Here is a 25,129-nt window from a genome sequence, read left to right on the forward strand (position 1 = left end):
ACAACTGCAACGTGATTAGTGATACAACGAACGTGGGGTATTAAATAATAGCGCTAATTTTTGCGTCTCTGAAATCGAATGACTAATTGGTTTGATGAGCGAATTATCAATTATACCACCATCAATACGCAATTGCCGCGCAGGCACCTCTATGAGCAAGTTCGACTATAAAAATGTAAAAGACCATAATCATCTTCGCATTCTGAAGGTAAAGTTCTTGAAAATTTTGAAACTTCATGATCCATTTTGAAAGTCACTTTAACTCTACTTGAATGTCTACATAAATTCAAGTTGTCATGTGGCAACGAATTTCAGTCATGGAAAATCGATCATGTCTCTAAAACAAGGACAATGAAGTCCTAATTGTATTGTTGTGTCATGATGTTTCAATTTTCTCGTATTGTAGCTTGATATTTGAAATTGTATTAATTTGTTTGGTTTGTTTGGACGTCTAATTCTCCGTCAAATTGATGAGTTACTTTTGTCAACATCGTATATATGTGACCTGCAAATGTACCTTGCACAATTACTATGTCATCAATTTAATAAAGAATTATAGAGCAATCATCCCTAAAACATAAACTGGTACATTTTTAATACCTACTGGTACAATATGAAAAAAAAGAAAAAATAAACCTTCATGAATCATTTTAAAAATCATCCCAAATTTGAAAAGTGTAAAACGCAGTTTGCTTGAAAGTTTTCATCCCTTAATTTTTCTTTGGAATCTTCAATGGATAATCCTTGAATTCCAACTTTGGAGGATGAGTTCATTCCCCATTATGAATAATGTTTCTTGACCATGCAAATTTTATGTTCGGAAGTATTCAATTTCTTCACAGGTGAAGATCATCCTTACAAAAAATTATTTCACTCGGAAGTCACTTAATCTTTCAAATGTATAGAACAAATCGACAGTCCAGGTGCTATATTATATATACATGGTGAACGGTCTATTTATTTGATGCATTTAGATGTTCATCTATTTATTTGATGTGGTTAGATAATTAAACGATTTCAATCCTTAATTTTATTGAGTAAAAAACACGGTATTCGCAAATAATAATAAAAAAAGGGTAAATATCAGTTTATTACCCTCAAGTTTCATGATTTTCAACATTTGGTACATGAAGTTTTTTTCATCCCAGAGTCATACCTAAAGTGTTAATTTTGGCACAATCTCATACATCCATTAGTCTAGCTGTTAAGTATTCCGTTAACTGATGATGTGGCGCGCCACGTGGACAATGATTGGGCGCCATGTGTCAATAAGGGTCCCATGTGGATATTAAAAAAATTACGAAAAAAAAAATTGTTCTTCTCCTTCGAACATCTTCTTCTTCTCCCTCCCTTCTCTAACCCTCATCTCTCTCCTCCTTTGCACACCCTCTCCCCTCTGCATGTCCACTTTCTCTCTCTAACCCTCCTTTCTCTCCTCCTCTGCACACCATATCCACTTCACAACTTCTGGACCACTCTGCTTTGCCAAAGAGTTACTGAGTCGGAACCTCGAACTCGCCTCTGAGCTGGACTCCAGCGACTCTTCACCTCTTCACCTGGCGACAGCAAAAGGGTCGGTGGAAATGGTGAAAATCTGATGCAAGGTTAACCCAGATCTGGGTTTGGTGTTGCATCACGATGGGTTCACTCCCTGCATCTGGGTGTGATCAAGGGGCGAGCTAGCCGAGTTGGCCCGAGTTAGATCGGCGACGAGGGTGTGTGGAGGAGAGAAGGGAAGGAGAGGGTCAATGTGATATCCCGTCCCCAAAATTATTATTTTATTTTATTCTTGACGTATTTCGAAGATTTGATTGGAACTAGTTCTTTATTTCTCCAAATTTAAGAAAAACGAAGTGAGGGGTACTTTAGTTATTTCTAATTTTCTTGACCTTTTCGATCAACTCTTGAATTGGTTAGGTAGAGTTCGATTCCATGAGCGCGTAGGGCATAAACAGATCTTATTTCCAAGTCAGAACGGAGAAGTTAGAGTTGTTTGAAGTTGGTTGCATTTTGGTAATTTTACCAAAATGCTATAAATGGGAGTGAAACCTCCAGAAAAAGGGGAGGTTTCTGAAAAATGGGAAAAAGGCTGTTACTAACCCGTTTTAGGGAGATTTGGACCCATAAACCCATCAAACTTGACCCGCTTGTATCTTCTTCATTCGAGCTCCGTTTTGGGTGATCTTGGTGTCCATGGAAAGCTCTTGACGAGCCCTACATCTCTGTGATGTTAGATTTCCCCATTTCTTTTCCAGCTTTGCAGTTCGAGGTCGCAAAGCTCACTACTTTTCCGGTGGTTTTATCATTTTTTCGGCGATTCCAGCAACGATTTCCTTCGAGTGAGGTATGAAACTTCATCTACTCTTCATAATCTTCAAGTTGGTATGCTTAGTTTGTGCTTTCGTATTCATTTTAGAGTTGGGTGTTTAGAACCCTAGAAATCCGGTTTTCGCCGGTGAATTTGAACAGTTTTCAGTTAGAATTTATCGTCGGCCTAGTTGTGAAAAATGTTTCCCTTGTTGAGCTCTAGCTACCACGTAAATTTGAGCTCATCTAGTTAATGTTGAAAATTCGGGGTTTCTAAACCCTCCATCTTGACTTCCATAGCGTGTGGCAGTGCGTGCGATCGTTCACAAGTGTTGTCTAGGTTTCAAATACCTTCTAGTGACCCTAGTGAACCTATGTCTAGCTCGGTTTCTAAAGATTCAATTTTTTGGTGTGGTGATCAATTTGGACCGCCACTTGTTTGTATGATTGACGACAATCCGACCGTTGGATCATAATGAAACTTTAGTATGTTATTCTCGAAGCAGAATGTGGACTTTGGGAAGTTATGGATCATAAATCTGATTTGCGGATCGTTGTGGACCCCATTGTTGACCGAGAATTGAATTGTGGTCAACATGTCTCGGAACGTTCTAAATAATAAAATTAGTACTATGGGAGACTTAAGTGAAGTCTAGTGGGCCTATATTGGTTAGAGAGTGACTTGAACACATGTGATATAGTTATTACCTTGATTTCTTATATTGGTATCATCTGTGAATTTGACTTGGTTTTATAATGTGATTCTATTGAAATGTGAATATATATATATATTTAGTCATAGACCTATGTTTATTAAACATGATTTGGCTTGTGTACTGATGATGATCGTGATATGTGATTTGACGTGCATATTCGAAAGGTGGTTGATTCATATAGATGGTATGATATGATGAAATGTGAGTGACTTTAATATATGTGAATATGAAATGGTTTTATAATCATTTTTCCTATAAATTGTTAATTTTTATATTTAGCCAATGATGTAGTTATATGAAGTGGGATTTGACGTGCATATTGGAAATATCGTTTGTTTTGTATGATTGGCTTGATTTGATGAAGGTGAGGGCTAGTGGTGGACCGTTAACCCATTGTCATGGGGTTTGTTGCTTCGAAACATGTGTCAATGCTCGTTTCATTATTTCATTTCTTGTTTTGTTGAGCCTTTATAACTTGAGTAACTTGATTCATGTGTTGTTTCATTGATTGGTGGTTATGCAATGTACTCCGCGATTCCGTTGAGTGATGGTCCTGAATCGTATCCTGGTTTGGATTTTGTTGAGTGATGGTCCGGAATCCTTCCTACTCCACTCCGTGATTCCGTTGAGTGATGATCCGGAATCGTATCTTGGTTTAGGTTCCGTTGAGTGATGGTCTGGAATCCCTCTTACTCCGTGATCCATTGAATGATGGTCCGGGATTGTATCCACCTTAGTTCATTGAGTTTAGTTTGAGATAGTTGCAAAGGTGTAGGCTTTGGATGAATTGTGTCGCCCTAATTCTACTTTCATTGTGTGTATGTGAATATGGATGTGAGATGTTATGGTTGTTTGAAATGAACTTTTGGATGTCTGGGTGACTCCCTCGGAGTTTTCAAAAGTTTGGTATTGATTTCTTATGAAAGATTTATATTCAAGGTTTATAAATTGTGATTGATGGTTGGTTTTATTATTGTATCACATGCTTATTTTATTGTCCTCACCCGAGCCTCTCAGCTTATCTGAGTGCCTAATTTGCCAGTGTACCAATTCCATAATATTGGCATTGACTTTACATATGACAGGTCTGGGACGCTTGATATTTTGGTTCCGTTGAGTGGTCCAGAACCCAATGTTGTTGGATTCCGTTGAGTGTTCCGGAATCCTTGCTCTTGTTCATTCCGTAAGGTGATCTTAGAATCCTAAATTTGAGTAGATGGGAATTACCCACAATAGATATTGTGAAAATAAATTAGAATTATGTAGAGTTCTTTAATTAAATTCATGAAATGATATGTTATCTCACTGATTGATTAACATAATTAAATATTAATATTGTGTTTCGTGATTCCTTGATATGTTACAAGCTATGTATTGAGATATAATGTTGGAAGCATAGTGATTTGTATGATGAAGTGAAATGTGATTTGACTTGTGTATTGTAAATGGTTATGACATGTGATTGAAATGCATATTGAATTGCTTGGGAGATGTAAGGTCTAGTAATTGACTGATAACCCATTGTGATGTGGATTTGTGCTCGATATTGCTTCGTTGCGTTGAGTTTTCGTGAATTGAGTAACTTGAATCATGTCTTGTTCCTTCGAGCCGTTGTTATGCTTCTTGGACTTCCGTTCAATTCTGTTGGGTGGTCTGGAACTGAGTTCTGCTTGGATTCCGTTAAGTGATGGTCCAGAATCCCCTTTGGTGCCTTGGTCCGTTGGGTGGTCCAAACTCCCCTTTTCCAAAGATGTAGTCTTCAACCGAATTGTGTTGCTCTAGCCTTGCGTTTCGACATGTTGTATGTGTTATTGATGATGTGATGGTTGACATTATTGATTGATGTGATTATGGAATGACGTTGGATATGAGTGTGGTTATCATGAGTATTTTAGTTGATTAATATTTCTAGAGAATAAGGTGTACTTTGTTAATTCTTAACTATGTTACACACTATAAAATGCGATTTTATGTGGGAACGTGATGAATTATTTGATGGATGAAGTGGAAATGTTAATCGTCATGTGAGATTGTTATGTTGGATATCGTTGTTATTGTTATGATTAGACTTGTTGATAAATGTGGCTAGAGAATGGTATTGTGCTTCGTTGGTTCTTTGAAATGATATATGTTGTGAATTGCGATATCATATTGCGACATAATGACCTATATATGGATGGAGGGGAAATCATGATTTTCAGGTGGGTTTGTTATGTAACCCTGAGTCGAGTAATTTCATGCTTGTCAAGTTTTATTGATTGATTGAGAAATGTTATGCCTTTCAACTTAATCGGATTGTGATATATGTGAATTATTGCGCATGACGAACTACGAATGGCTTGATCCTTGCTTAGGGTACGTAGGCAATCTAACGGGGAGGATAGATGCAGCCATAAGGCATACGAAAAATTTCTATGCGATTCGATTATTGAGTTGTGCTTTGCCCATATTCCGGAGGCGGTGTATGATGGATACGGATTTTTGGTGACGTCACGTGTCAATTCTGGACGTATGTCGGGATTGGGGCGTGACAGTCGAGGGTTGAGGTAGGGTGCCCTTAAACTTTTTTTTTTTTTTTTAATTGAGTGGGTCAGGGTTGAGGGAGGGAGAGGGTTGGATTTGCACATATGGGTGGAGGCCTAGAAGGAAGGGAGAAGGGAGGGACGGTCGGGTTGAGGAAGAATAACTTTTTTTTTCTTTTTTTCGTAATTTTGTAATTTTTAATTTTTAATATCCACGTGGGACCCTTAATGATACGTAGCGTCCAGTTATTGTCCACATGGGCGCCACGTTATCAGTTAATGGAAGACTTAACAGCCAAACTAATGGATGTATGAGACTGTTCCAAAATTAATACTTTAGGTATGACTTTAGGACGAAAAAAACTTCATGTACCAAATGTTAAAAACTACAAAATTTCAAAATAGTAATTTGATATTTACCCAAAAAAATATAGTCATCCCATATAAGTGATCTGCAAGTATTAACCATCTTTTATTCAACTCTCTCTCTCTCTCTAGTTTTCATCGGGTGTTTCGAAGCAAGTTCACCATTGGAAAGGTGGCTTCTCAGTCAGACATTCAAACTCTTAGACGTTGAGAAAAGGAAAAGCAAACATCATTACACCATATTATAATGGCATGTTGGTGTATCGACAATACTTTATAATATTAAAAAGTTCCCTGTATATGCTAGTTGCTCCATGTGACCTCACTTTTCTACTCTTCATTTGGACGTATCTGGAAAAATTGCATCTCCCCTTTTGCATCTGTTCCTTCCCTTCTAGATATATGTTTGATGTTCTTGACCGGACATCTTCAATTTCCCTTCTTTATTTTCTTTGAAAATCTAAGATGATGATGAAAGTAGGGCAACTACTTTTGCAGTTTCATGATCTAGGGTTTGGCTTCAAAGGCTTTGATTTTTCGTTTTCGTGAGCCTAAAAGAATTCAGTGCTAGCTAGCTTGGTTTCTTAGCTTGTGTCACATTTTTGAAAAAAAAAAAAAAAAAAATCAGCTATTGAGTATTCATAGCTAGCTTCTTCTTCAGTGGATTTATTAGGTTTGGAAAAAATTAATGTCAGGCGTCGATCCTGATCCTGATGCACCCACCAACACAAGTCCAGGTGCGCCATCCTCCCCCCCTCGCCGGCCTCGAGGCCGTCCTCCCGGCGCAAAGAACAAGCCCAAGCCGCCCCTCATAATCGCACAAGACACCCCAAATGCGCTCACATCTCACGTTCTTGAAGTTTCCTCCGGTTCAGACGTTGTTGAATCGGTGATGACCTACGCCACCCGCCGTGGCCGAGGCGTTTGCGTGCTGAGCGGAAGCGGTGCAGTGGCTAATGTCAACCTGCGCCAGCCAGCCGCATGCAGTACTACCTTTAGGAAGCAGTAGTACTGTGCTGACGATGCACGGTCGTTTTGAAATCCTATCTCTCACCGGCACGTGCCTGCCTCCACCGGCCCCATCTGAAACCAGTGGCTTGGCTCTATATCTGGCTGGTGGGCAAGGACAGGTTGTTGGAGGGAGTGTTGTAGGACCCTTGAGGGCTTCAGGGCCTGTGACGTTGATTGTGGCTTCTTTTGCTAATGCAGTGTATGATAGGTTGCCGCTGGAGGAGGAGGAGAAGGAGGCTCCACTGCCGCCATTGCAAGCGACGGCTTCGCAATCTTCGGGAGTGACGGGCAGCGGTAGCGGTGGGCAATGGGTACAATTTGGGGATGTTGAGAACTTTTCCTGGTGATGTATGTGGTTGGAATAGTGGGAGTAGTTAGAACTTAATGCTTCAGAAGGACTAGAATATGCATGGATTGTTCTTTAAAGAGTTCATCTAATCTGTAAGTCCGTGTTCAGACATTGTAAAATCCATCCAGCTGAAATTGTTCAATAAATTTCGGATCTTCTTTATTTTCCTAATTGTGTGATCGATTTATGGAAGCTTTGTTACATAATGCATATATAATGTGTCAACTGAACTACTTTTTCTTTCTAAAATCCAAGTAAGAATAACAGTTCCATCTGATTAATTTTTACAGAAAGTTGCAACATGGGTCCTTGAAGTTCGATCCTATTGTTCATGAACTTGTTAGAACATGGAGCAAATGATCTCTCTACGTTTTGTTAGAACTTACTGTCTCTTATATATTTGTCTTTAAACTTTTTTATTTTGTATGAAAATTTCTAAGGTGTTATGTAAAGGATTATTGCTCCAAAGTCTAAAAATAACTAATGGTTCAATTTCTTTAGTTTTTAACACTCATTGTTGTCGGTTTGGTGTGCTTATTTAGTCATTTCCTCTTCTAAAAGTTTGGCTAGAAACTTAGATAATTTTGAAAGTATATTGAATTAACGTCTCGGACAAGGTGGAACATTGAGACTTGAAATATTTCATGCATTGGTCTATTTTGTTTGACCTTTCAATCAACTAGCTAATTCAGTCAAGCTAGCTAGCCATAGAAGCAACTTCATTTCTGAGTCTGAAACTATCAGGATAACAAATAACCGTTTTGAATATTATATATCAATGAAACAGATACAGTGTAAGCGTCACAAATTAATCATTTGACTCTATATTATATTGTAAAATTAAAAAATCAGGTGGCACACTTAATAAATTTAGAACACTCCCACATTAGTTATGCCTCATATAGTTAAATCTCTCTTAGAATTTATGCACACTTCTTTTCTCTTTTTGTACCTCCACGTTTATTTGTTTTTTCTTTCATTCGATCAAAAGGTTAAAAATAAATACATGTGTGCTTTTATCATAAAACTAATTAGCAACATACGGAGTAGCTAAACTATTTATAATTAAGCATATACAGAATCTCTTCTTTCTCCAATGTGAAATTCACTCTCAACATTCACATCATAAAATAAACCAGGTTACTTAACAATTATATATTTTTACTGCTTCACGCAAGATTCTCATTCTCTGGTTTCACCAATCAGCGAAGCACCTTTTGTCATTTATTTGTACATTTTATTGTTGGCGAATTGGTGCAAGACACACATGCCTAAACCAAGCATTATTGTATGTATATATCAGTGTATAAATATTCATATATTAGGAGAATTCTCTTTGTTAATCAGAGGTCTGAAATGTTAATGGTAACTAAATAAACATATTACCAGTAACTTCTAACGTGTGGGTAGTTCTTGCAATACGATAATGCGTGTTATACATATGAATACGAGTGAAATATTGGTAACACGACGTGATGAGGTTCAACCTAAACATGAACGGAGGTTATATAACTATCATGTAAGACCTCAGCTGCTAGCTCCATCCTTTTCCCTCCACAAACACACTCCTCAAAACTCGTAACGCAATTCTCTAAAAACGGCATATCAGCATAGACTCGGTCCCTCTCTCTCTCAAACCATCTGTTCCTCCTAAGTTGTGGGAGGAAAAAACAACCCCCCTCCTCTTCTTCCTCTAGCAATAATAATGTCTCCTTCCATTTCTTTGGGCACACTTCTGCCTTTCCCAATTCAATGGAGTCACATTACATTACTATTTTCCTGAGAAACCATTTTGTTATTCTACATTGTATACAACGTTGATTGAAATCATAAATAGGGATCGAAGAATTTGGTAATCGAAAAAGAAAAAGAAGTAGAGAGATTGGTATTAGATAGACAATGGCAGCGTCCCTGAATAGAGAGCCATCGAAAAAGGCGATAAAAAGCCCTGGAGGTTCTGGTAGCTCTCAAGGCAAAGCTAATTCGAGTGGCCAAACTGTGAAGTTTGCACGAAGAACTTCGAGTGGACGGTATGTGAGTCTATCTAGAGAAGACCTTGATATGTCCGGAGAATTATCCGGGGACTATATGGACTACACAGTACAGATTCCTGCCACCCCAGATAACCAGCCCATGGACTCATCCGGGGCTGTGAAGGCGGAGGAGCAATATGTTTCTAACTCTTTATTTACCGGAGGGTTCAATAGTACGACGCGTGCACATCTCATGGATAAGGTGATTGATTCGGAGGTGACTCATCCTCAGATGGCTGGAGCCAAAGGCTCTGCATGTATGATACCTGCTTGTGATGGTAAGGTGATGAAGGATGAGAGAGGAGTTGATATAAACCCCTGTGATTGCAGGTATGAGCTACGATACTCTAATTAATTACTAGTTTGATTACTAACCTATTAAGATCTTAAGTTCTTCGGGTACTAAAGCGAAGCTCAGAAATCCAAAACAAATAATTTCAACTAGTACTTTTGGATAGGATTTCCGCTATTATTACAATCAAGGGAGCAGAAAACGTGAGTGCAGAAATCAGTTCCCTTTTGCACGAGGGCTAGTTTTCGCATTGTGTAATTTTAACAGTCTTAAACTTCTATGTTTTTTTTTATTGTGTTTGAATTTTGTTTTGTAGGTTCAAAATCTGTAGAGATTGCTATTTGGATGCACAGAAGAACACTGGCCTTTGTCCGGGTTGCAAGGAGCAATACAGAGTAGGAGACGAATTTGGTGATCCATCGGGTTACAACAATGGAACGCTGCAATTGCCTGGTGCTGACGGAAAAAGGGATAACATGTCTGCGATGAAGAGGAACCAAACCGGAGAACTTGATCACAATAGGTGGTTGTTTGAGAACAAGGGGACTTATGGTGATGGCAGTGCTTTTGATCCCCAAGATGACGGGTATGGTGATGGCGGTGGTGATGGCTTCGGAGGGGGCTTGCTGGATGCGGATGACAAGGCTTGGAAACCCCTCGGCAAGATATTGCCAATTGCTACTGCCATTATCACCCCCTACAGGTCAGTATATAAATTCTCTCTCAGTACTTACTTTGTACACGCTGCATTTGTTCACGCAAACAAAAAGTGTTATGAATTAATTGAACTTTCGCAACAGAACAAACTTCGCAAAAGTAAAAAAAAAAACATAAGAACATTGTTAGATGAAGTGATTATGTGTTCATATTGTATGATGATGCACTATAATTAAGATGACTTGACGAACAATTAATATATATTTTATGTTGATCTTCGTCTTGTAGGATACTGATCTTCGTTCGGTTAATCGTGCTAAGTTTGTTCCTGCATTGGAGAGTAGTCAATCCAAACAATGATGCAAGATGGCTGTGGCTCATGTCGATTATCTGCGAAATATGGTTCGCCTTCTCTTGGATTCTTGATCAGACTCCTAAATTTTTCCCCATTAATCGTCAGACCTATCTTGAAGTCCTCCACGACAAGTTTGACAGGCCATCACCATCCAATCCAACGGGCCGGTCTGACCTCCCTGGCACTGACTTCTTTGTATCTACTGCTGATCCTGACAAAGAGCCACCTCTCACCACTGCCAACACCATCCTTTCAATCCTAGCCATTGATTACCCGGTCGAAAAGCTAGCATGCTACGTCTCTGATGATGGAGGTGCCCTCCTCACCTTTGAGGCAATGGCGGAAGCTGCTAGTTTCGCAGACTTGTGGGTTCCCTTCTGCCGGAAACACAACATTGAGCCGAGGAACCCTGACAGTTACTTCGCGTTGAAAGTTGACCCGACAAAGAACAAGAGTAGGCTGGACTTTGTGAAGGATAGGAGGAAGATCAAGAGGGAGTATGATGAGTTCAAGGTGAGGATTAACGGTCTTCCGGTTTCGATCAGGAGGCGGTCTGATGCTTTCCATGCCAGGGAGGAAATGCAGCAGTTGAAACATATGAGGGAGAATGGAATTGACCCTTTGGAGCAAGTCAAAGTCCCCAAGGCTACCTGGATGGCTGATGGCACACATTGGCCTGGTGCTTGGTCTGTTCCTTCTAGTGACCATGCCAAAGGTGACCATTCAGGAATTCTTCAGGTAACATTAGCTCATCTCGTAGTTGAGTAAAACTACGTTTACCGATTACCTCTTAAATTCTCTATCATATAGCGCACAAGCACTAACCATTCAGTAAGTTTATACAACTCTAACCATTTGTTTGGGCGCACTCCTCCATTTGATCATGGCTTGAACAGTTCATTTTGTAGTTCTTCGTTCAAAGAAATTCAACCTAATCAAAAATTGTTTTCAAATGGCTAAACGATTTTCAATGAGAGTCAATTATTTGTTAGGATAATCTCATTGATGGCCTATGATTTGTCCAGCTCATGGGATTTTTGTGGAATGGACTCAAACGAATAGTTAGCATCATATTAACTTGCTAACTTGTTAGCGCTTTAGTGTGTTGATAAGCATGTGGCTAGTAAATATGGCAGAAACAATATTACTTGAACTTTGATGCTGCATTGTGCATAGGTGATGCTGAAGCCTCCTAGTCCTGACCCCTAATGGGAAGTGCCGATGATGACAAGCTCATAGATTTCACAGATGTGGATATACGCCTCCCAATGTTTGTCTACATGTCGCGAGAAAAGCGGCCTGGCTATGATCACAACAAGAAAGCCGGCGCCATGAATGCGCTGGTGAGAGCATCCGCCATCTTGTCAAACGGCCCTTTCATTCTCAACCTTGACTGTGATCACTACATCTACAACTGCAAAGCTGTCCGTGAAGGGATGTGCTTCATGATGGACAAAGGCGGTGAAAACATCTGCTACATTCAGTTTCCTCAGAGATTCGAAGGCATTGATCCCTCTGATCGCTATGCCAATCACAACACCGTGTTTTTCGATGGCAATATGCGTGCACTTGATGGTTTGCAGGTACCTTAATCTATTTGAAAAAATTTCCATGGTACGAACTCAGTGTGACATACGAACATTTTTTAAAGGTTTACTTCAGGGATATGGAAATTGGGAACAGTTAAAGATTTGCGCGTATGTCATACAAGTTCGTAACTTGGAGATTAAGTTACACACATTATATACATGCAACCAGTATGAATGAATCATGGGTTTGCAGGGTCCGATGTATGTGGGAACCGGGACCATGTTCCGGCGTTTTGCCTTGTACGGTTTTGATCCACCAAATCCTGATAAGTTGTCGGCGAAGAAGGATGATGAGGCACAAGGAGAGCCTTTGACACAGTCGAATACGCAACCTTTGACAGCCAGTGACTTCGACCCGGATCTTGACACCAATCTACTTCCCAAGCGTTTTGGAAATTCAACAATGCTGGCGGAATCCATACCCGTTGCTGAGTACCAAGGTCGCCCCGTAGCTGATCATCCTTCAGTGAAATTCGGACGGCCTCCTGGAGCTCTCAGAGTTCCTCGTGATCCGCTCAATGCCACTACTGTTGCTGAAGCTGTCTCTGCCATTTCTTGCTGGTGCGTATATAAATAAATAATTAGCAATATAATTAGCTGACAACATGATATGACAGTTGATGTATCAATACAAATATGATCGATCAAATAATTTAATCGAAGTACTAGCTCTGTACATTTGCATCAAATAACATTGTGACACAGGTACGAGGACAAGACCGAATGGGGAGACCGTGTGGGGTGGATTTACGGGTCAGTGACAGAAGATGTGGTGACTGGGTACAGAATGCACAATCGCGGATGGCGCTCGGTGTACTGCGTTACCAAGCGTGACGCATTTCGCGGTTCAGCTCCCATTAATCTTACTGATCGACTCCACCAAGTGCTCCGTTGGGCAACTGGCTCAGTCGAGATTTTTTTCTCCCGGAACAACGCCTTCCTTGCCTCAATGCGCCTCAAGTTACTACAACGTCTTGCCTACATCAATGTTGGCATCTACCCTTTCACCTCAATCTTTCTCATCGTGTACTGCTTCCTCCCTGCGCTTTCGCTCTTCAGTGGACAGTTCATTGTGGCGAATCTCAACATCACATTTTTGGTCTACTTGCTAACCATCACTATATGCCTCATAGCTTTGGCTATCCTGGAGGTGAAGTGGTCGGGGATCGCGTTGGAAGAGTGGTGGCGAAATGAGCAGTTTTGGCTGATTTCTGGAACCAGCGCTCACTTGGCTGCTGTGGTGCAAGGCCTTCTAAAAGTGATTGCAGGGATTGAAATTTCCTTTACCCTGACGGCCAAGTCAGCTGGAGAGGACAATGAAGATATATATGCTGACCTCTACCTTGTGAAGTGGACTTCCCTCATGATCCCTCCAATTGTGATTGCAATGGTGAACATAATCGCAATCGCAGTCGCGTTTTCGAGGGAGGTTTATGCTCTGAATCCTCAGTGGGCGAGGTTTATTGGCGGTGCCTTCTTCAGCTTTTGGGTTTTGGCTCACTTGTATCCTTTTGCCAAGGGTTTGATGGGAAGAAGAAGGAAGACCCCTACCATTGTGTTTGTTTGGTCGGGTCTCATTGCAATTACACTTTCCTTGCTCTGGGTCGCCATTAACCCACCCGCCGTTGTTGTCGTTGGTTAACCCCGCTGCAGGAGGCGGGTTCCAATTTCCGTGAGCGCTCGAACGACATAGCCCATGGGATTGGATTATAGAGTTTTAGGGTCAACACTGTATAAATATAAACTGGTAGAATTTACGGGTACCTTTCGTCCTCCGCCATTCGAGGGAGAAGGTTGTTTTGTTCTGTGATTGTACTGGATGGAGTCTGCATATCTTTCATTGAAGGAGTTATGCTGAAATCTGTAAACTGAATATTTTTTCTCTGTAAACATTCGCTGTCTGATCAAATCAATCCGCGTCATTCTGGTGTACAAGGCATGTAATGTCCGGATACAGGGGATATATGTAAGCGAAAGACAAGCATTATTTTCATGTCTAGTTCGTACCTCACTCGTCGTTTGAATTATCATGCAACGAGTGAGATCATAGCATATCTCACGCTACGAGTGAGATATGCTAATAGAAATCAAACATCATTTCATTCCTTTATGTATAAAATCAGAAGGTGATTCACTTGTAAGCTCTTAAGTTTATAACAGAAATTGAAAAGTCTAGATCAAAACTTAATAAAAGGAGACCCAAATCATTTGCATTTGAAAAATAGCGATCAAGAGTAGCACACATTTACACGAGTCTCGTCATTTTAACTAGAACTGCTGACAACAGTTCTTATTCGTTGGTCGATTGGATGCGTCCAACTGCATAGGCTTGAGCTCCAACTGTGAGTATGAACAAACCAAAAATACTCAGTATTCTATCTTCTGATGACTAACCGAAGATCTCTGTACGTCGGGGACAGAAAGGAAATTCATCCCTAGTTTAAAAATCTGACTGTTCAAATGGAACGCGCACAAACAACTGGCCATTCAAGGTCACTACCGCAGATGTCTGATGTGGATCGATTCTCGAAGGTAGGCTGACAACCTATAAAGAAAACCACTTTAATTATCCTGCAGGTATACTTTGATAAAGTGCCACACTACATAACAAAAGTTTGATTTGGACATGAAGGTGTGTGAATTTAACACTACCAGAAATCGACCTGATGCTTACGCTTAGGTATGGGACGCGGAGAACCTCTAGGGGGGTTGCCTCCCGAGTCCCGAAACAAAATGAAAAACAACAGCACTTTTTAAGGATCTTTTTTCCCTCCGTATCTAATAACTATCGTCAGTCAAAACCCAAAACATATTGGAGCACTATCAAGTTATCAACTGAACAGAAACAAAATGATACAACTGCAAGGGTAAAATATGCAAGAGTTCAGATGGGTTATCCTATTCTATAAGTCAATTCATCAATAATTAACATGAATCGTTAAGGCCCGTAAAATATGACTGTACAACTGGCTAAGTGGCTTAAACATACTGCAAAAATTGCAAAGAACCACACATGCAGGTAATATAGGGGGTCATATTGTAACTAGGTTTGGATTGGAGTGGACAAATCATAGAATTCAACATATGTTGAATTTTATGATTTATCCACTCCAATTAACTCCTAGTTACCAAACGATCTCAAAGTACCAAGTTATGCCAACCTTCTTAAAGGGTGCAACACCCCAAGGATTATCCAGTTGTGCTGGTTGGCCGGATATAATCAAGCGTCCGGCTGGGTCAGATTGAACATGCACCTGAATGATGAATCACAATCATTATTAACGACAAAAACACACAGAATATAACAAGCAGAATCAGAATATAATTTCTTGGAAACAATAAAAGCAGCATGCCTATTTGAAACCCATGGACAAGAACTACCGACCTTGACCTACAAAAACAAAGATGACAAGCTTATAAACAACAATGATCACAAAACTAGTTCATGAACTGACCTCCTCGCGCAGTAGCCCAGGAACTAAGGCATATACCTCAAAGCAGTCATTCTGTGTACAGTAAAGTTTCAGTTCTAATTAGAAATAATCCATATAATAAGTAGAAATATGTTTGTCCTAACAGTGAGATGAGAGGAACTTACAAATCTTTTCACATTAATCTTCACCCAATCTGCTGGAGGTCCAATATCAAATACCATTGTATCCCTTTTATAAACAAGGGGAAAACAAAAATGTTGAGTTGGAATAATAGTAAAGGCACTTTTTACTATTATGGGATGAAATCAACAGGGGACCGAGAGAAATTAGTACCGTGGTTTTATAGCTTTCATGTCAGCAACCTGGGACAGCAGAATCCATATAAGATGGTTTTTTCCGCTTTAGTAAACCTGCGTTAACTAACAATTTTTAAGATAGAGAAGATCATTATGGCTGCAAAAGTGTCAAAAATTAAACTCATCAGTCATCATACCAGAACTTTTAAGTTGCTTGTCACTTTTTGGCATGGTACTCAAGTGCTTATCCTAATACATGAACAAAAGAAACATCATAAGGGAGTGAAAATGGCAAAAAGAAAGGAAGAAAAACAAATAAATATAGAGCTTAAAATTTCTCCAGACCTTATTAGTTGTATCTCCAACCTCACCATTATTACCATGATGGCGGTGAGAGTGCCAACCCTGCATGGCACGAGCTGCAGCATCCCTCAGTGCCCTGCCTGATCCTAAAGTATGGCCACCATCAGCCTGTGTTCAAACCCAAGAGGATCATTTAACCAAGAAACAAAAGAACAAAAAAGAAAAAGAACCAAAATTTATTTAAGTCTAATTACCCGATTCTCAACTCTAGTTGGCTCTGCAGGAAGAGGAAGTTCACCACCATGAAGTCTATCCCTTTCAAATTCAAGTAATGCCTGTATAAAATGGTAATTAGGGGATCCAAAACCCACAGGTAAACAGACCAAAAACAAAGACGACAATAATAAAATAAAAACTCAAAACATCATAAGTAGAGAATAACCTTCTCATAAAAATTTCGGAAAGTCCAAGAAACGGTAGTTTACGTTCTGTGCACCATGAAAAAACAGCCATTAGAATGTAAGTTTATAAAAGAATGATAAACTCAAAACAAAGGGAAATTCTGTTTGGTGAGAGGGTGGAGGGGGTGATGTGTTTTGTAATTGTATACATAATAGCAACTTTGGGTATCTGCCACAAAATAAGTTGCCAGCCTGGGAAATCATTCAGATAGCTTAAAGAGAGGCATCAAGTAAAGAAAAACAATATTGCGTACTTTGGGGGATTGAATGATTCTCCAACCTGCCGCCACAACTTGCATGTAGTAACCTACATGTTCCCACAGAAACACTAAGCAGAGTAAACCAAATAGGGGAACTATGCAAGAAAAGTAATGTACATCATATCAAAGTTCACATTATCGGGATGTAGTTCTAAAGTACAATCAGTCCACCATAAGATAATCATTATGCAAGTGCGTCAGCCATCTTGCTTGCTTTCTTTTTCTTTCTTTTTCATAAGTTGTCATATTTGCATATAGAAACATATTGTTCACTTTAGGTAACTAAGTGTATACAAATACAAGAGAGGTCCGGTGAAGTAGGTATGCCACCAAATTTATTAATATAGTACCCCCCGGCATAGGAATTTGTGATAATCCATATATTTTTGGAAAAGTGTCTTATGCTATTTGACCAATATGGGAATTCAGGGATTCTTTCTCAATTGGGCATATCACTACCTAATCTACAAATCCTTATCAAAAACCAAGGCCTCTAAAATAACAAATGATATTCAGGATTCAGAGATAAACAAACCCACACAAACCTTGTCATAGCCACCAAGTTTGATCACAGCTCTCCATAACCTGATTTTAAGAAGAAACAACAAAGTTAACATTGAACCAAAACGTTTTCAAACTAATTAATTTATGCAAACTCAACAGAGATTTACTTGAGCAAATTTAATTCCTCTTTGTAGAACTTTGGGGCTTTGAATTCTAAATTCTTCTCTTTATATAAACTCTCAACCTCCTTCATGAATGATGTTTGCTCCTCCTCAGTCCCCGACTCACCACCCTCATCAGCACCTGGATCCAAGAGGAAGGTTTTCTTTGGTTCTAAGCTCTTCATCCCAACCTTACGTCCAACATAAAACTTGGGTTTGTGCAGTTGCTCGTTTATGTCGGTGTGAAAAGAAAACTTTGTTTTGTTGCTCACCCCACCATTCAGTACCTCTAGTTTCTCACCATCATCATCAGATTCAGTCTCCATTTCGACTTCATTATCACGATGCATATCAGGCTCCACCATTACTAACAACATTATCAGTTTCAGCACTGATATGGGGTTGATTGGAGGGGCTGGCCTTGATGTTCAACCCACCTATCAGTGTCTGCATAGCAACCCCACTATCATGAGGCATTGTATCAGTTTCCATCTTACCAACAGAATTATCAGCTTCAGCACTGATGTGCAGTTCACTGGAGGGGTTGCCCTTGCTGCTCACCTTATTTGTCAGTTTTTCGATTGCAAGCTCACCATCACAAGGCATATCAGGCTCCACCTTACGAGCTGCATTATCAGCTTCAGCACTGATATTTGGTTCACCAAAGGGTTTGGCTTCAATGCTCACCTCATCCATCAGTTTCTCTGTTGTAGCCCCATTATCATGAGACATATCGAGCTCCACCATTCCAACAACATTTTCATAATCAACACTACTGTCTAGTTCATTGGAGGATTTCGCCTTGTTGTTCACCCGATCTATTAGTATTTCCATTGCAAGCTCACTATCATGAGGCATACCAGGCTCCACCTTACAAGCACTGCTATCTGGCTCATTGGAGGATTTGGCCTCGTTGCTCTCCCCGTCTACTGGTTTCTCTGTTGCAACCTCACTATCACGAGGCATAACAGGCTCCACCTTAGAAACAATATTATCAGTTTCATCACCGATATAGATTTCACTGGAGGGGTTGGCCTCACTGCTCGCCCCATCTGTCAATTTCTCCACTGCAACCTCACCATTATGAGGCATATCAAGCTCCATCTCACAAGCAACATCATCAGTTTTAGCACCAATATCTGGTTCATTGGAAGGGTTGGCCTCGCCGCTCACCCCATCCTTCAGTGCCTTTTCTTCTCCAACACCATCATCTTCCTTTTCAAACTCCATGGGGTCCATAGTGTGATGGGATCCACCATCACCGACAAGACTCTCAGCCTCGGCACAGGGCACCCAATTCAATAGACGGGTCAACTTTGCTGCCTAAATCATCCTTCAGCGCCTTCCCTTTCTCACCACCACTCTCCTCACTTGCAATCTTCACAGAAACCTCACTCTCACCATGCACACCAGAATCCACATAACTCACAACCTTATCAGTTTCAGTACCAGAACCCGGCTCACTGGACATCTCGTCGGCAACATTAGCATCTTCAGGAATTTCGGGACAGCGGAAACCGGATCAACTGCACCCCGGATTTCCTCACCAGGCAATTCAACTCCATTTTCGTCAAGGCTCTTCTGGGTCTCCATTTCTACACCATCTAATGTATTGGTGTTTGGTTCTTCTCCCCCTTCAAGCTGTTCACGAACATGGGTATCTGCCACCCCTTTGAATTCCTCATCCTCCACAATTTTCCCCACCTCTTTCTCTACACCCGCCATTTTTTCCCTCCCTCTTCCTTTCCTTCTTCAAACATTCAAACAAAAACACAAAAAATAACAATAAAAATCCACACTTTAACAAAATCCAACCTAATAAATACTCGGAAACAAAGGAAAGCACGGATTTTGAAGACATGAAAACAAACAGAAACTGGGAATGTTTTGAAAAACAACAAAAACGAGAAGCATATGCGTATATATAGTGGTTTAACCTCTGCTTGTATCAAAACGAGGAGGGAGAAAAACAACTTGAAACGACGTGGAGAGAGGCTTACCCAGCTACCGTTTTGGGGCACGGAGGAGATGGTGAAGTGGCGGTGGGTGAGGGAGTTGTGCTTTCCGCCTCTGCTGGTCTGCTATTGATCTGTTGCTTCTGCTGCTCTCGTTGCAATGGTTTTTCCATTTTTAGGACTTTTTTTTAGTGTCGTCTCTTCGAGATGAGTAATTCTTTGCCTACGATAAGCTTTCACCATTTCACTTGTCACTCGCTCTAAAATTAGAGATTGGCTAAAATATTTATTCGTATTTAATATTTAAATTACCTATTAAAAAAAAAAGGAATTTGTCTATTAAAAAATGATGACGATAATTTGAACTTTTATCGCAAATTAAATTATGAGTGGTAATATAATTTTACAAAAATTAAATTTTTTTATTTTCCAAACTTCTCTCTTTTCCATATATCTTTTCTTTTTATAATTATAATTCTAACATCTTTGTATCTAGCATGTATTTAATAATTTATTAAATATATGAGTCAATTTACTAAAGGTAATCTGTTTTGAATAAAGAAAAACTAATGAAAATAATTTGAAAACTTTGAGTTTTAACGATAATGACAAAATAAAGGATAAAGTGAATAGTATCAGGATTGACTTTTTAGTGTAAAAATGTGATTTTTCATTAAAGTGAACAATACCGTGAGCTTTTCGTTAAAACTCCCTTTGAATAATGTAGTTATTTCAACTTGTGGAGCTTTACTTCAGTGGCAAAAAGTAATAATGTATATGCACTTTAATGTGGATTTGATCATACCAAACTCTCCCCCCTAATAACTAACAATTTAATCTACTATCGCTTGACAGAAGAAAATTAATGTATTACTTAATTTTAGCCCTTGATATGGTGAGGGTGTATTATTTATGTAGGGTGGGTACTTTAGGTTAGGTGATTGTGTGTTGGTTGAATTTTTCTATGCATTTAAGAGTCTTTTAAGTTCGATAAGATTTTGATAATGAATTTTATAGTAGATCTATTATGTGATTGGGATGTACCAATATCTTTTTTATAAACTTGGGTAATGTGATGAGATATAGATAGAGACATACAATATATATATATATATTCATAGGTTATTGTTGTCCTCAAATTTTGTCATTTCTAAAAATGTGGCAAAAGTGACGAGGACGTATTTGTATCTTTCTTATAACATGAGTCACGTGATGTGAGAGAGAGATAAAGGCAAAAAAATATACTCATAGATTGTGATTGTGCCTCAAATTTGAAGAATAAATTTTGTCATTTGTTTTCTTTATAATCTGCCTAAATTAGAATATGTCATATTACTTTTTTTGACACATGTCGTTTTGTTTTCAGTTATCACAATTCGATACCAGGTTGTTTGTTTTTTTATTCCTTTTATTTTTGAACCTTTTGTTTGTGAGTAAAATAAGAAATATATGTATCTTCAAAAGAGTCCACAAAGCTTGTTTTTGTGAAATTTAAAGTGTAATATATGATTTCTTTACTTCACAAAGTTGATAAACCCAATCCACCAATGTAGAACTTTTGCTCACTCTCTAAATTTGGAGACTTTTTATCCCACTCCACAAACTTTTTTTTTTCTTTTTCCAGTCATTAAATGTTGTCTTTGTCAACTTTCATTTCCTAAAAGAGTAGTTTCCTTTAGATTTAGAAAATAATAAAATACTAAGAATCTGTTTGATATTATACTTGAATTCAACTTTTTAAACTCAAAAACAATTTTCAAGTTTTAGGCTTTAAAAACTTGTTTGGGAGGACTATTTTAAAAAACTGAACTCAAGATTAACTAAAAAATATAATATATTCTCTAAAAACATAAAAAGTGAGTTTTTAGAGTTTTTAAACTTAAACTCACTCATTTTTTTTCTCTCCCTCCCCCCTCACTCCAAATCTATCTCTCTTTTCTTCTTCTCTCCTCTGTTTTTTTTTTTTTTTTTTTTGACCTTTTTCGTCTCTCCTCTAATCCACTCTTTTCATTCCTTCGATTCTTTCTTACACTCATCTTCCTCTCTATCTCGTCCGATCCTCTCTTCTTTTTTTTTCTTTCCTTCAACCATCTCTTATTTTCTTTCCTCATCTCTCATCTTTCTCCCTCTCCTGCAACCCCCTATTTTTAGATCTCTTTGTCTAGTTTAAATCGCAAACCAATCAAGTTTTTTAGTCTTAAAAAAAAAATTCAAGAAATGTTCTTAAGAAATGTTTTGAAAAATGATAAAAAATTTCAAATAGGATATCAAACAAGCCCTAAAATTTTGTGAAATTTATTAGTGCGTAATTATGACGTAGTAAATTTTATTCTTCAAATTGTCACCTAGGTCAACCAACTTGTATTTAAAGAATTATGTTTACAGAAACTGTTGGAGATTAGACGGAAAAACTTCTCTTACCACCACAACAACTAAATTAATATAAGGACATTCCAGACGGTCACATCAATGTAAACCATCTATTAAGTGGCCTAAAATAGTAGTTTCCGTTTCCTATCCACTAATCAATTGTGTAACACTTCTGTTTTCAACTCTATGTAACGTACCCTATAATTCGCATGTGGGTACGTTTGGAACGGATTTTGCGAGGGCCACGATCATACATAGGGAAGAAACACATGAGAAGTGTTTCAACATAAAATTACCATGAAAAACACTTGAGGTGATTTTATATAGAAACGTTTTGCATCTGTTGCAAAAAAATATAAGAGGTTCTTTGGTTTATAAACATGAAAATACAATTTTACAATTTTAACCGTAATGAACTTTTAGGTCAAATTTGTTAATAATCTTCACCACACGGATTTAATTCCTAATTTTTTTTTACCATAAAGTTATATTGCAAGTACTGTGACAGCCCGTTCCGGATTTTCGAACCGTAGGAGTGAAATGACGATTTTACCCCTAGCATGTTGGTTTCGTTGTGTGGTTGTTTTGGGTTTTGTTTGGCTGGTTCTGGACCACACACACCTTCCCACATTCCCTCACCCCTTTCCCTGTCCCGTACCCTATCCCTTTCTCTCTCTCTCTCTCCCATTTCTATCCCCACATGTACGAACACAACCAAAACCATCCAAATCTTCACAGATCGAGGAAACAAATTACATATTCGTGCTCGTGAGGTCCGTAGGAGTTCAACCATACCCATTTCAGGTAAGGATACCTTCGTTTTCACGTCAAACTCGGGATACCCCGATTTGGTCACTGTTCATGCACACGTTAATTCTTGTGTTTTTGGGAATTTCAAGCTTGTAGGAAGCTTGGTGAGGTACTTAGGAGGCTCGGGGTGGTTCGTTTGAAGGTTTTGGACGTCGGGATCGTGAGTTACAAGGTTGGCCGGAGTTGGTGGTGTTTTCCCGGCGAGATTCCGTGTGTTTTAGTGCTTGAAAGTGGTATGGATTTGTTCCTCTTATTGTAAGCTTCATTTTGGTACCAATTTTGTGAAATTTGGTTTAAAAACGAGTGAGATACAAGGTTTTAAAGTTTTCCCCATTTTTCGGCGGCGGCGACGGCGCCGGAGCTTCGCCGGAGAAGATGACAGAATATTCCTGACGGCGTTAACTGACGCCGTCAGTGTGCCAGACACGTGCCAGCACGTGGGCGGCACGTATGGCCGTGCCTTGGCCACCGCGTGCGGCGGTGGAAAATTTTTCTAAAAATATGGCGATGTTCCTGAGGTTGAGTAGATCACGTTGGTGTATTCATACACCCCATTTGAGCATTGCATGAGAAGTTATTTCGTATGTTGGTTATGTGTTTTAAAATTAACGTTTTTATAGTTGTTTCGCATATAGGTGTGATCTATCCCGAGAACGAGCGCGGTCACTCGAGGCAAGGGGGTTACGACCCTTCTGCATACCAGTGAGTGGGCTTTTGGTTTTTCGTATATACCCATATACTTATGCTTTTCCCAGAAAATGAATTGAAATGTTTATACGTTTTTATGCCATGCAATATGTTTGCCGTATGTTTATGCATTGTTAGTAGCCTATGTATATATGTATGTTGGTGCTGCGGGCGCACAGGTAAGTGCCAGGTGAATATGGTTTATGCTTATATTCAATAGTGGTTTGAGATGCATAGAGAGCTCATAACCTGCACCCCCGGTGTTAGTGCTCCCGCCCAGAGTTGGGCACAGTCCTTCACGTGATGTTCACCTCCCGCACCACACGCTCGTCTTGGATCCAAGTTAAGTGCACAGTCCTGTCGTATAGACCACTTTAGGTGGTTCCGACTTGTAAGTGACCCGCGATTAGTCGCCCAGCCTTCACGTGATCGTAGCACTTGAGCGTACTATTTATACACCCAGTCCTGTCGTACAGACCACTCTAGGTGGTTCCGACTCGTGTGCAGGTACAGTTAGTGAGATGGAGATTTGAGCTCTAGATTCAGCCATACATGTCACGTTAGGTGACTCCGGCTGACATATTCATGGCATTGATTTTGACATTTTCCTGAGCGCTTGCATTTATTCGAGGCATTTGGCATGGCATATTTCTGAGCATGACTTATATATATATGTATATGTATATTCTACTTTTCTGGGAAGTATACAGGTTTTACGGCGAGGGGTTAGAACTTGTTTATGAATTGGTTTTCGAAAAGCTTTGTTTTTGCCCACTCACACTTTTTGTTTTGCGCCCCTCCAGGTTCTAGTTGGCTAGCACTTTTGGTGGCTCCCCAGAGGATTTCCTTGGCATATTTGACAGATTATCACCAATGTAGGACCACCTTTAGGTGTGTTTTTGTAGTGTTATTTCTTCCGGACTGCATTAGGTCTTCGAACTCTGAACTTTGTTTTTCACACTTACGCTTGCACATGTATGTTCTTACTTTGTGTAAAGCTGGTTTTTATTTATTCTTACTTTTATTATTATTTTATTAGCTTCCGCACTGTGCACATGGTTACGTCACTTCCACGTGACAGCCAGCATGCCCTGATCTCGATCGGGGTGTGTCAAGTACCCTATGACCATGAGAATGATTAATCCAATCTAGCCAATCATTTTAAATCCAACGCAAAGATAAAATAATACCATCCTCTAGCAACATGTGTACGCATGTGGCAATTTGAATTTTTTTAATCTGAAAATTAATTTTTATTTCAGTTTTACATCTAATTACATTTTAATAAAAAAAAAATTTAAATACAAAGGAAGAATAATTAATCACCCACAATGTGGGTTTGAAGATCCATTTTTGTCCTTATCTTGTTCTAGCAGTTGTTCGTTGTTCTTCTCTATCAAGAGAAGGTGTTTTAGAGATATTTTCACCATTTTGGTATGCTCCCTATATATATATATAAAGTGATCAGTCAAAAAGAGCGAAGCTTTTTTATTTTTACAAACGATATTATCTACACTAAGGGAGAGGGGTAGGCTTAGCCTCATAATGGGCTTGCAATAATGTGATTCAAATTCGCATTTGACGAAAATCGAACCCAAGACCTCTCACTTACAAATGAAGAGGAATAACACTAGATCATAGTACTAGATGACAAAAGAATGAAACTCTCGCTTAGTAGGGCAGAACAATGA

General features: G+C 39.2%; 2 protein-coding genes and 1 pseudogene across 2 annotated transcripts; 2 read left to right on the top strand and 1 right to left on the bottom strand.

The window, feature by feature from the left end:
• The first annotated feature begins 6,239 nt into the window (after window positions 1-6,239).
• LOC125472385 (AT-hook motif nuclear-localized protein 25-like) lies at window positions 6,240-7,442 on the top strand. The gene is given in 3 exon segments (XM_048573736.1): window positions 6,240-6,893; window positions 6,895-7,224; window positions 7,226-7,442. Coding segments are annotated over 3 exon segments (699 nt in total). The 5' UTR covers window positions 6,240-6,599; the 3' UTR covers window positions 7,301-7,442.
• Window positions 7,443-9,170: 1,728 nt separating this feature from the next.
• LOC125472386 lies at window positions 9,171-14,198 on the top strand (annotated as a pseudogene).
• A 183-nt stretch (window positions 14,199-14,381) lies between these two features.
• On the bottom strand, window positions 14,382-19,778 carry LOC103949515 (AT-rich interactive domain-containing protein 3). The gene is given in 18 exon segments (XM_048573735.1): window positions 14,382-14,742; window positions 15,359-15,451; window positions 15,653-15,703; window positions 15,796-15,859; window positions 15,965-15,996; window positions 15,998-16,050; window positions 16,125-16,176; window positions 16,273-16,398; window positions 16,485-16,565; window positions 16,673-16,718; window positions 16,946-16,998; window positions 17,497-17,536; window positions 17,623-17,978; window positions 17,980-18,903; window positions 18,905-19,081; window positions 19,084-19,121; window positions 19,124-19,366; window positions 19,617-19,778. Coding segments are annotated over 17 exon segments (2,349 nt in total). The 5' UTR covers window positions 19,182-19,366; window positions 19,617-19,778; the 3' UTR covers window positions 14,382-14,637.
• Window positions 19,779-25,129: the final 5,351 nt, after the last annotated feature.

This window comes from the organism of the source record quoted next, unplaced genomic scaffold, assembly GCF_019419815.1.
Source record: "Pyrus x bretschneideri cultivar Hongxiangsu unplaced genomic scaffold, Pyrus_bretschneideri_v1 Contig7, whole genome shotgun sequence".
Taxonomy (NCBI): Eukaryota; Viridiplantae; Streptophyta; class Magnoliopsida; order Rosales; family Rosaceae; genus Pyrus; species Pyrus x bretschneideri.